This window comes from Helicoverpa zea, chromosome 16, assembly GCF_022581195.2.
Source record: "Helicoverpa zea isolate HzStark_Cry1AcR chromosome 16, ilHelZeax1.1, whole genome shotgun sequence".
NCBI classification, from domain to species: Eukaryota; Metazoa; Arthropoda; class Insecta; order Lepidoptera; family Noctuidae; genus Helicoverpa; species Helicoverpa zea.
In genome coordinates this window covers 8,554,715-8,567,889 of record NC_061467.1, presented here as the reverse complement: position 1 = coordinate 8,567,889, position 13,175 = coordinate 8,554,715, and the positions used below count along the sequence as shown (strand labels likewise).

General features: G+C 34.5%; 1 protein-coding gene across 1 annotated transcript; it reads left to right on the top strand.

The window, feature by feature from the left end:
- The first annotated feature begins 9,804 nt into the window (after positions 1–9,804).
- Positions 9,805–11,984, top strand: LOC124637843 (larval cuticle protein LCP-17-like). The gene is made up of 4 exons (XM_047174544.1): positions 9,805–9,962; positions 10,203–10,394; positions 11,273–11,377; positions 11,747–11,984. Exons 1-4 carry the CDS (start codon positions 9,960–9,962, stop codon positions 11,858–11,860), a joined length of 414 nt encoding a protein of 137 aa, XP_047030500.1. The 5' UTR covers positions 9,805–9,959; the 3' UTR covers positions 11,861–11,984.
- The last annotated feature ends 1,191 nt before the right edge of the window (positions 11,985–13,175 follow it).

Sequence of the window (13,175 nt, the reverse complement as noted above, 5' to 3'; positions counted from 1 at the left end):
TTTCTGTGTATTCTTATGACCCACGCCTGTTACTGTTTCTGAACCAGGTTAGGTTAGAACAGGGAATGTTGGCACCCAACCTGTTACGGGACTTGTGGTGATGAAACTATCTTCTATCTTGCTCTACTACTGTCTAAGGGATCAAGACATGGACATTGAAAAATGTTCACGAACTATTGCTAATAATGAATTTGTATAAAATATGTTAATAGGAGTGCATGGTAAGCCTATGGTGCAAAACCAATAAATTATTCTTATCGGGTTCTTCGAATGTTCTCTAATATAAATTGTAATTACCCTATATCCATCATTCCTTCTTACTCTATATAGCTTTCGCTGGGCTATTTCTGAGTACCATCAATTCTAAAAAGAAAGTATCATCATAATCATCATCAGCCTTCTCTGTTGTATCACTATATATAGGTCACTATATATGGGAACAGGCTTCTTCTCATAAAGAGAAGAAATGAGTGTATAATCACGCTTGCTCAAGGTGGATTGGTGAACATAATCCCATAAAGACAACATAATGGTGGACATGGTGGAACCCACTTTTAAATAATGAAATTAAAACAAAGCAGGCCTCTCAATGATTACGAAACAGTATCGATAACTTCAAGTTTATTATTCATGATGACAAACTTGGTTTCGTAGCATAACATGAAACTATCTCAACTTTGCACTTTTAGTTTTACGAAATCATTCGTTAGTACCAACACTATCTTCTTTTGTTTGCAACATGTCTTATGTTGACAGAACAATTTATTTTATTTCTAATTTTATGTATTAGTAATAGAATAAAAGCATGTAAGAAACTTAACTGTACTATCTTCTTCTTCTCTCACTCCTTTTCCCATCTTTTTATCTTATGAATGTCATCGTTTAGATAATTCATGTTGGAAATCAGACTGTAAAAGTTAAATTAGTACATATTAGTTATACATGTATCAAATCCGCATTCTTCACATATATTATGCTTTCTTCAAATGATGCAATATGCAATGATTTCTACAAACAACAAATTCCGGTTAAGTAAAAGAATAAGAAAGGCATTTCTTCCTTATTTATTTCTTAATTGAGGTAATAGTCAATTAATATTTTGTTTGCGTTGCGGTCGTTGAACGCGAATGTACCGTGGACACGTAATATAAATTAAGATTATGTACATAAACTGTGGTATTCGTAATGTACCAGATATTGGTAAAGTTCACCTGTCTCTTCGTTATGCCAGCGTTTGGCAAAATTTTGTAAAATTGAAGGTAAATGCGTGATAAATAAATGTAGATCTGTACTTATTAAGACACATATACATAGAATCCAATGTTTATTCACCCTCTTGTAAATCTAAGCATTAAAATTGATAAAATCACGGCAATATGCAGTGCTATGACGGTTACAAAATCGTGTTGGGCTCATGTATTTTCTTTACTAACATTATCTATACTTACTTGTAAGCTGTCTAATACCTATATCTTATGGCATGGTATCTTGTGTTATTGTTTGACTAGTAAACTTCAGTAAGTAACCATATAATGTAGTTTAATTCTTGCCTTCTGACCTACAGTTCTATATAAATTGTTGACTACCACAGCCATGCCACCGGGTCTCGGTTGACCTATCCTATTATAATTATCCTTGATTTAGAAGTCATACCTTTTCATTTTTTTTAACGACGTCAAAAATCATCAAATGCACCCTCCCGCTTTGGGTTAGTAGCGGTGAGGGGTGTCAGACTCTTACTGACTAAACACCGTCGTGTTCCATCGTAGGCCTTTTATGTACCAGGGCCGCGGTAACTCTTTCGAACAATCCCGCAGCTAGAAGTCATACCTAAGTTTCAATTAACTGTAACAAGAAAATATAGTTGAATGCTCCCCTACGCCTGAAATCTCCAAGTAATGTAAGACTAACCTTCTTCCTCAAGTGTTCGCATAGTTACGGAAGAATTCCCACGTATCGCTCCCTGCCTATATACTTACTTCATATTAACTAGGGCAGACTATGTGAGCGGACATCCGACTTGCTCAGCCTACTTCGAAGGTAGTTTGCTGCGAAAGCTTACGATCCAACGCGTAAATGGGCTAGATAAAGTAAGGAGTATAGATTGTTGCAACAGATATACCGGTGTAAACCGGCTTAATATTTAAATAAAACTACTTTTACGGATTTTATCGTGGTATATTAATATTATTTACTCCCCTTATGTACCTACTTATATACTTTATTATGTACTCATCTTATGTAGGTACTTCCTTATGTACTCCCCTTATATACTCCCCTTATAAACTTCCTTACGTACTTCCTTATGTACTCCCCCTATGAACTTACTTATATACCTACTCCTACAATGTAATCCCTTATCTTCTCTATTACAGTATCCACGATCACGGGCAGACCTTATTTAATTGTCTAATATTCGCGTAAGCGTCAGAAATCTACACAGACTCAATTTTTTTGAGATTTCCAGATTCAATATATTGATAAATTATTTACATCAACATATTTTTCGCTGATCCGTGCGGTGCCACTCGTGTCCCACAGAAACTACCGCATTTCTGTAAAAATAGCATATATGTTCTTTTTCCAGCGCTAGACCGACTTAGGTATACCTTTGCTATTAAAGCAATGAACTCCGTAAGTATAAGTAATAGTTTTTTTTTTCTGGAACCTAGACTAAGGAATTATTTTCAAAAACACCAAACAACACCATCTTGACGCACTACATGTAGGGGTACCTATAGGTAACAATATTTAACGCATAAACTTGAGTGAATTGAACTTGAATTACTGTGATGAGTCAGGGTCAAACTTCCGATCGGTGCGAGTATAATTGACCAATACAAAAACTGTTAATGATCTCTCAGTTATTATTAGTGCTTGTACAAAAAATATTATTACCACAAAAACTTTTTAACGTCAGTTTAAGACTTGTCTAAAAAAATGTCAAATTATGACGTTGACATAAGGTTCATTTTGGAGCCACATTTTTTTTAGACAAGTGTAAAACAGTTGTTAAAGTTTTTGTAGTAAGGCCATAAGTGTTTATTACGTGTTTATTATTTATTATTATTTTAGTATTTCAAGGTTTCGTAAGGGGTATCACCCACGTCCCTTATAAACTAATTCACGCACTCAAATTTCTCAGTACACGGGCTATTTAAAACTGAAATAAATTAAAAAAAAACTACTGCTTTATAGTTGTAACTTTCTTACATGATTATGATATAAAATATTACTCTTTTTATTTACTTACTAGCTGTTGCCCGCGACTTCGTCTGCGTGGGCAATTTGGAATTGTCAAAATACTACTTATGCCGTAGCGTAGGTGTATTCTTTTACATAACAATATAATTAGGATTACCACTTAGCAGCAGCACAGGTTGATCAATCAAGGTGGTGTCGACGGTGTGTGACTATTTATCTAAACAAAAGAAGTAAAGTTTGTGACGTTGAGGAAATCTCTGGATCTAGTCAACCGATTTGGAAAATTATTACGTAATTCTCACATAAAACAAAGGTCTGACAAAGTTGTCATTTGTACATTTTCTGCAGCAGCTGCGACAAATCAGGAGCCAGAAAGTCTGTCAAACAGTTTTACTTACCACGGATAACGCGGTGTCTAGTTCACTGGGTTGAAGAGATCAGATAGGCACTCCAAGTAAACATTGGTACTCAAAAAGATTCGGTTTGACTGGAAGCCAACACCCACACAATTGAGGAATAGCTGGGTGGTTGATGACTGAGTCATCAGGCAAGCGCATAGTTTCACTACTTGTATTTTGGGGATTTTCTGTGCACTCACTCACTATGTTATGTTGGAATTCCACCGAAATGTTTGCATTAGTTCACGATCAGGTAAAGTATACGTCCGAGAGAGTAAGTCCAATTCGTGTGTTGGCACTTGAAGCCTGCAGTTCTTCCAAGATTTTCAAAATGTACGCTCGCAATTTGTCATTTCTTGGTGGAGCCAGCAGATCAGAAGAAACATAAGTGCTGTGTATACTGTGCGTCACTACTGCACAACGGCAAAATTTCGTCTTTATAAATAGCACAAACGTTCGCTCTCTTGCGGAGGACGTTTAAATACCATATTATGTGTCACACGTAGGTAAACAGGACAACAGTATATTATCATCGAACCGCTTTCAAAGATCTGATGAGCGAACAGACCAGAACCAGAAGAAAAAAAAAGACACATATATTTGCAAACAAATTGAAAAAACTTCTCCTAAGCAAATGCTACTATAGCGTCAAAGAATACCTTGACGATAAAAAGATAGTCGAATGAATAACTTGTGTTTTCCTAATCTACTATTGCATCTACTACTGTAATTAGACTTTCTAGCCTTCTTTTGCTGTACCCTAACAGGGTCCATAATATGTACCTAGCTTTAAGCCCCTTGTAACATCTTTATAACTTTATGGTATGCAAATAAATATGAATATGAATATGAATATGAACTGACTTGATCGCCTCGAGAAAATCAGAGCTCTATGAAGCGATCATTCGCTTTGATTCCTACTGCTATTGTGGTTTCTGAAAATGTATTCAATTAACCAACGATGAATATAATTCTTAGCCAGCCGACTCTTTTGACTTCTCGAAAATCATAACGATGGTTTTTGTGCAATGCACAAACGGAAATTCGATATACTACACATTCGATATTCACACTTCTACAGAATTGATATTAAAAGGTTTGACAACGGGCTATAGTAGCGTAGTTAAACTAACTGAAACAATTTTAGTGATCCTTCAATAAAGTTAGAGAAGCGGGTGTGCATGATGAACATTAAGAGTTGGTAAATATGTGATGATGATGACCTAATTCATTACTATTCTAATTTGTTCATGTACCACAAAACTCAAGTTAAGGTGGAGAAAAGGATTACCAAGCTCCCAAAGGCCTGGGCATTTGAAACACGTTGCATGGCATCCTGGAAAGTTACGTAATTCTCAGCCATCAGTTTGAGCAGTGTGAGGGAGTGTCAGGCTTTGGCCCTAGTGGGCCTCACAGGGGTTTGCTGAATCTCCTCGAGGGGCGCGTGAAATAACGGGTCTCCCAGAAGCCGGAAGGTCGATGACCCACTCAAAACTAATCGCTCACGCCTACGGTGGCCGGGAGTCGTCTCTCGACATCCGGCTTTCGTGGTGTCTTACCGCAGTGGCTGGAATGAGAGTTGGGAATTTTCAGTCGCTCCGCTGCCTCATTCTTTGTCATCCCATTTCTTCTCGCTCCAGATCATAGTTTAAACCGGGGCCGGGTGCGATAGGTCGCACAGTCCGCACAGTGGTGAGATCCGGGCGACACCTCCATGAGATCAGAGTTGGGAATGTATGTTTGCAAAAACTAATAGAACATTTAGCAAAAACACGTTTGATAGTAATTCTGTCTTAGTAACTGAATAATATAAATGATATAAACGTAGCTATATAAAAGATGTTTTTTTAGACTCAGTCCGTGGGTCTGACTGTGACTGTTCGTAATTGTAAACGGTGTATTTGTGATATAATTCTTAGCTCGATGATTTGTGATCAGGAGTTGAAAGCAAGTATGTCTCTGGCCTGCGACGCGTAATTTGTACGTTTTCAGAACGAACGAACTCTTGTCTTCGGTTGACATCTTGTTGACGTATTGTGACAGGTAGTTATTCCCATTGATGTTAATTTTAGAAGTGACACAATGTTTTCGGTCGTATTTTGCCTACATTCTTTATTACTCAAAAAGTATATTAATAAGGACCTTCTATTTATATGTAAGTGAATTCAAAATAATGTAATATATTAAAACCAGGAACTTATTTTTAAGGATGTTTGAATATTAATTACAATGTTTTTTTTTATAATAATAAAATCTTAGACTCGCAATGCACTTTCAGTGTGATGCATGTTTGTTATTGGATGAAATGAATGGATATTCATGTTTATGAGAGGTATAGCTTATATTATGTCAGAACAACATATGTAGACTTTTTAAGAATGTGGGGAAGTTCATAATTTCTTCGGGACGTGGGTACCGCTTCCCATGGGAACTACTGCCCGCACCGGGATAAAATATACCCTATGTTACTCGCAGATAATGTAGCTTTCTAATGGTGAAAGAATTATAAAAATGTCCCTGATGATGCGCTGATATTTCTTGTAGTGTTTTTATAGTAGCAAAATACACAAGTAGTCATATATTTTTTTCTTGAAAGTAAGAACATACCATGACAAAGTGAAGTCTGTTTTCATTGATATTTTACCTACTACCAGTTTTATGGCACATCTGTTTCTGCATGATTTTCTTCATCTATAATTTTAGGATATCATTTCTTTAAATTCAGTTTTTTGCTCAAGTTACTTATAAAAGCGTTATTTTCTATGTAAAGATAGATAATAGGCCGATAAACTTACAAAGTTCAACATTCAAATATGTGTCATTATTGCACCCGCTGTTGCAGAAACGTTAACAGAAATTATCGTTCATTGCTCATCCCCCGTAGGTGATAGCGTGATAATATATATCCTATATGTTGAACAGGCTCCCAGGTAATATTCATGCAAAATTTGATTTAAATCTATGCAGTACTTTTCGAGTTCAGTGAGACCAAACATACAGACAAACAGACAAACAGACAAACAGACAAAAATTCTAAAAACTATATATTTGGGTTCAGAATCGATAATAGATCACCCCCCAAGTATTCTTTTTAAAAAATATTCAATGTACAGTTTTGACTTTCCTATCATTTTATTATATGTATAGATTATTTTTACTATGATAAATAATATTGTCAATATTGGTTATCGTTTATGTCATAAACAAAACAATAGTATGCCAAAAGCAACACTGGTGCGGTCAAATCTCATAGAGAGAGAAAATAATAGGCAGAAACTTTGTCCTTGCGTGTGATCACTTCTACTGAAAACGAAAGGCAACCTGAACTTAATGTCAAAGAAACTTTATTTAGGTAACAATCTTTTATTACCTAAAACCACAAAATCAATGAATGAAGCAGGAAAATGTTCTACTTAATATTAATTTTTGAACTTTAAATGTCAAAATGAAAACCCGCTAGGTTTAGCCACACCTCACGTGATATTTATTTTTCTTATTTTAGCTGATGGATACACCGTTACACCTAAAATTAAAAAAGCGTGATGGTTTTATACATATGTTTAACGACCTCGATGGCGCAGTGGTCACCATGCCCGTTTGCCGAACCGGGTTCGATTCCCGGTTCGGTCGACATTTGTGCGATGAGCATGCTTGTTGGCCGTGGTCTGGGTGTTATAATATGTAGGTATTTATGTAGTTTATCAGTTGTGTCAGCACCCATAATACAAGTTAATTAATAACTTACCATGGGGCTAAAACATACGAATTTTCTTAGCTTCGTTCCTCTCGCGTCCCCATCGCACAGAAATATTATTTCTTTCTTTTCATATCTTTAAATAAAAAAATATTCCAATTTGATTATGTCCTGCGAAACATAGGGTGCCCCGATTTTACTATTGCATCTACCCAATCCAGATATACCTACCTCGTTTCATAGACAAGAGTTAATAAAAAGGTACACAAATATTTTCTCCCATGGAATAAAATCCAGAAATTGATAAAAAACATTCGGCAGTCGACCTTGGTACCGTTACCTACCTCAGACACCACGAGGCAATCCGCAAACATTTACTAGTATTATTAAAAGTGCTCATCAAACAACTTAGACCTTATTATTATACGAAAAATGCGGAAATCTTTAATTTGGATGAACTTTGAATAAATCAAATATCAAGAACAGGTATTTTTAGAAATCAAGTGACCTGTTATGCGAATTTGAACTTTGTTTTAGTTTTTTTTTTATGATTGATTTGACGTTTGATTGTAATCTCCTTCCGTAGCTTGACTTATAAGCTGACAACTGCGTAAAAATAGTCCTAGTTTTCTAAATAATGTGTACAATTTTTTACAGCAAGAAGAAGAAGTAAAGAGAGTTATACTAATTAATATTATAAATGCGTAAGTATTTGACTGTCAGGTTTTCACGCAGTAGCAACAGAACCAATTTTAATTAAAGGACAATGGGCGATTCCTGTCCAAATGTCCACCACGAACGAGACCTATATGGCTAGATAGCCCGTTAAATATAGAACATTTTTTGTTATGAAAGTAAAAAAATATATAATGCCAGAAAAAAGTTATAGCAAAATCAAATAAAACATTTTATAGATTTTTTCAATTTCATTTTTTCAATTAGTTTTCGTGATGTTCGATTTTCGTACTTTCTGTAACTTCTGATAAAATAGAATTGTTCATTATTAAAGAGAAGACACCACCAGTTACATCGAACTTTCTTAGATCCAGGCACCGCTGAGTATATTCAAGCACTTCTGGCGCCTCAATTGGTTAGTGATTTGTACATCCATCGGGTAAAAAAATATGGGCTGTTTATATGCAAATGTGTCTTACTCATCTTAGTTTTAGATAAAGTGCGGAAATGGAAGTGGAATAAAATAAAAAATAATAATGATAACATACAAAAACTACCGAAAATTAAGAATACATTTTTGGCTATAACTTTTTTTTGGCATTTTTTTTTTTACTTTCTTAGTAAAAGTTACTCTAAATTAAGTGGAGTATTTAATTATATAGGTCTCGTTCGTGGTGGACATTTGGACCAAACTTCATACATTCTTGCCCAATCTCCGGTACGTAGATGGTTTAAAGACTAAGAAAGGACATAGGCTCTTTTTATTGAGGTGCGGAACGTAAGTGTTTCTTTTAGAACGCAGATCACCACCACAATATGGATAAAGTCTTGTTTCGAGTAGCGATAGAGATTTTTCTAGTACTCTACCACTTCTTAGACTGGTTAATTAACTAAAAATATAATCAAAGAATTAACACGATCCCGAAACTTAAATGTAAATGAAGGAACACCATACTTTTCACTTAGCTAAGCCTTCCTAAAAATTTAGTCTCAAAAAATATTGCGAAGATTTCTGCAATACGGCTGTTATTTAGCATACACCTACGTCCTACGTAATAAATCATCACCTGCATTCACATTTAACCCTGCCATTGATACATTATGTTAAATAACTATATGTACTTACATATGTACCTACGTGCCATTAACCTAAATAGCTTGAGCACATACGAAGTTAATTTCAATCTTCACACCGCAATTGCTAATACATTACATTTGATTATTTATTTAATCTAAATTATACAATTTGTCAACATAGGTGCCTATTTCGAAAATTAAATACTGATAACTCTAATGTAGTACTGAGGATGAATAAAGTTATGATAACATTTTTGTGAAGCCAGTAAAAGCAAATATAGGTCAAGCTGCGCCTAAATAATCCAGTTTAGAAAGACAGGTTTTGAAGTATAAAACTTAATAGTAGTAACATGCTACAGAATAGGGATTTAATATTTAACTTATTATTCTTATTCATAATTTTTCGATGTTCTAGTTGTATGTAAATAAAAGTTTAAGTTTCTTTTAAATTATTACTGAAGATAATTAATCAAGAATACCTATATAAAAAACGTATATACTTTATCTTAGTAAAAATTAAAAAGCTTTACCTACTTTAACTTAGAATTTAAGTGCGCCGAATAAATATGGAAACACGTTAATCTTTTAATGAATCTCTCCCAGACTTGTAAGTCCCGCTAATCCTAAGACTAAGATCACAAAAATCACCACCGACACGTTCGACCCGAAACAACGATAGCCAATGAAAAAAAAAAATCGAACACGGATGTGGTCAGGCCACAGAAAAATCACCGAATCGCGTTCACCTTGTAAACTAACAAATCATATTGAAGACCAGAGATTCTTTGTTGCAAAATAATGCAAATGCCGCTGCTTAGAACCATATACGAAGGAAGAGGGTCGGGTATAAAACCGCGCTCGTTTATTTTATAATCACAGTTACACATCGTCTGTTAACTTTGACACACAAGATGGTGAGTGAAGATAAAGTTGCATCACTGGCTGGTATTTGAGAGTGGCACCCATGTGGCCGCTAAATCATGTAGTTTTGTACATGTAACAATCGTTCTATTCAATGTGATTGTGATCTTGATAATACCCTTTAAAGGGTTTAAAAAAGTGATACATTTTTATACCAGTGACTTTATTTTAAAGTGGACTCAAAATCAACCTTTTTAAATATTTCAATAACTAATTTTATGTTTTTCTTCCAGAAATCCTTCGTAGCCCTCATCGCCCTCGTGGCCGTGGTTGCCGCTGATGTCTCCCACCTGTCTGCCCACCCTGATGCTTCTGCTCAGATCCTGAAGCAGGACGCTGATGTCCTCCCCGACCAGTTCCAGTACGCCTATGAGACCAGCAACGGCATCAGCGCCCAGGAGTCTGGAGTCCTCCAGAAAGTTGGCGTGAGTATTTATTTTTAAACCTGCTCTATATGTTAACAGGCTCGTATCAAAATAATGTACTATATGTAAATGTAAAGTGTGACATATTACAAAAGCTGACGATATTTTTTTAAATATATCGTGATAATAAAAAGTCACCGTGACTTATGTTGAAAAGTAAATAATTTTTGTATTTCTTTAAATTATTAATTGGGCAGGCTTTAAACCTTGTCTATCGTTCAAACAAAAAATCTCAGAAACTTATAAAGTCAATTTTGTTAGCACTAAAGAATTTTTAAAGAAAAAAATATTGAGTGAAATATAATTAAATGCATGAACAGTTTTATTCAAAAGACAATAAAGAAGAACTGTTACATCATACTGCTATAAATGATAATATACAAGTTTTAAAAGCAATAAATTATCCCAAACGAATCAAGGTCATCCATTTGACATTTAAGTTCCATCTGATGATCTCTCGTACAAAATTATGTTAATTTGAATTTTATTTATTGTATTGAACCTTGATATTTCGTCTAAGGTTAATATAATACGCAATAGTGGAAATATACTAAATTTTGTTCATCAGCATGTGCACGTGATGTGAATTTGATTAAAACTTAACAAATTTCTAACGTCATACTTAATTTTAGCTTTCAAAATCAGTAATACTGAATAGTTTACTAAGTTGTGACTTATTTTTGTCACGCATTAGCACTTCAAAATAAATGAAATAGATGATCTTCATGACCTATAATACTACTAGAAAGGACTTATTGCTACAGCCTGAAGTCATTGGGCATAAGTCAAAACGAAGATACCTACAACATTCTCTCAAAACAAATGACTTCTTTTCTCTGCTTTGGCTTATCTAACAATTTATTTTCTTCATTTCCCAGGACCAGGAAGCTATCGCTGTCCAGGGATCCAACTCCTACACCGCCCCCGGTGGTGAACAGATCCAGGTTTCCTACGTCGCTGACGCCAACGGTTACCAGCCCCAGGTGAGGATTCAAATTTAAACATTCATATTTAGAACACTTTTTGAAGATGTTCCATAAGACCATTTTTTATTGAGCAAGGAGTTTAGTTTGAAAAAGTAAATAAAAACTTTTTGGTGTTTTCTTAATTCATAAATTATATCAAACTTCTGGTTCAATGTTAATGTTTTAACTGATAGCTACAAATTAATTGATTGAATTTTAATTAGAATCATTGATTATTAGCATCTCTGCTAACTGGTTTTCATGATCCATAAAAATGTTATAAGCAATCTCTGAAATTGATCCATACGTTCATTCATAACCACTTCAAAAGTCTTGTCGTTTTTGATTGTGCTGTTTTTTTGCTAATGTTCCTTTTTTTTGTTCCAGGGTGCTCACCTCCCCACCCCCCCTCCTCCCCAGCCCATCCCTGAATACATCCAGAGGGCTATTGCCTACATCGCTGCCCACCCCCCCAAGCCCGAGCCTGGCCAGAAATACTAAGTTAATTAATTAGATAATAAACTATAACAAAACAATTTTTCTAACACTGCCAATATTTTTACCTCTAGTCGCAATATGTATGTAAATTTCTTGAAATAAAAAGGATTTCTTGTTGTACAGTCAACTTTGTTTCTTTTTCTTTTTTATCTTCATTAATTTCACGGTCAAACCGCAAACGAATAGTTCGTGAGAGTGTCTTTAAAGTCTTCATATTTTTTTATTAAGGTGTCAACCAAGCAAAAAGATGATCTTTGTTTACATCGAGACCAATTACTCTCACTGTGGTCTCATTATAATTTATAACACTGTCAGATATTCCAAACAAAATATCACTGAAAATCAATTTAAACCATCATTACATAATTCATTAAAATCCAGAAGCGCTTTAAAATAATCAGCTTAACAATAACAGGCAAACCACAAACAATACAATTACGAAAATTACCAGTTTAATCATTAACACATCGATACAAAAAAAAAACAAATTTTATTCAGGTTAATAAGTTATACTGACACCATCAAAACCTCTTTTGACCTCGACCTCAAAACGGCATCACTGCATATATGACTTCAATTTATTTCACTTAGCTACTTAAATGTTATACATGTTACATACGGCGATAACTGTACTTAGTCACGCAATACACTCATCAAGAAAAGCGAATTGTATAAAATGTCGTTATTGTTTTATTAGTTTTAATCTTCTGTGACAAAGTGTACCTACATAATACGTTGGTGTAAGAAATTAAGTGGAACTTATGTAATGTTGACCAGTGATCAGTGGTTAAAACAATGATAAAAAAAAACTTTTGTTATTACTTTAATTAATTGCTTGTATGTCGCTAATTATAAAGCAATAGAAAATCAATTGTGTATCGTGCATCTCAGTGCTTTGGCATACGGAGGGTTCAATGACTTCCTATGAAGGAAGAGGGTCTCAATTCGTATGTTTTTTTAACAATAATATATGTAGTATTTTTTTAGAACCAGCAGTTTGGTCAAAGTAAAAAAACCGCAGGTAAGGTACTTTTCTTGAATTTGTTTTCTTGTTTGACTATTTTTTTTTTTGAGTTACAGTTATATCATACGCCGCAATATATAATTATTATGTATCATTTTTGATAAGTCGGCTAAACGTGTATTTTGTTTCAGTGTACGCATAGTTGTGTAATAAGCTCTGTGACCTATTGTGGATTTACGCAACTTGCTGCTAGAGCAAGTTTTAGAAAGCTCTAGAAATATAATAATCTGAATTTAAACAACTAGATACTTACTTAAATTATCTCATTATGGGTACTTATGTTGTAATAAGACT

Coding starts and splice junctions, on each gene's coding strand:
- LOC124637843 (XM_047174544.1), top strand. Junction 10,395..11,272: donor GAGTCCTCCAGAAAGTTGGC/GTGAGTATTTAT, acceptor TTCATTTCCCAG/GACCAGGAAGCTATCGCTGT. Junction 11,378..11,746: donor CCAACGGTTACCAGCCCCAG/GTGAGGATTCAA, acceptor TTTTTGTTCCAG/GGTGCTCACCTCCCCACCCC.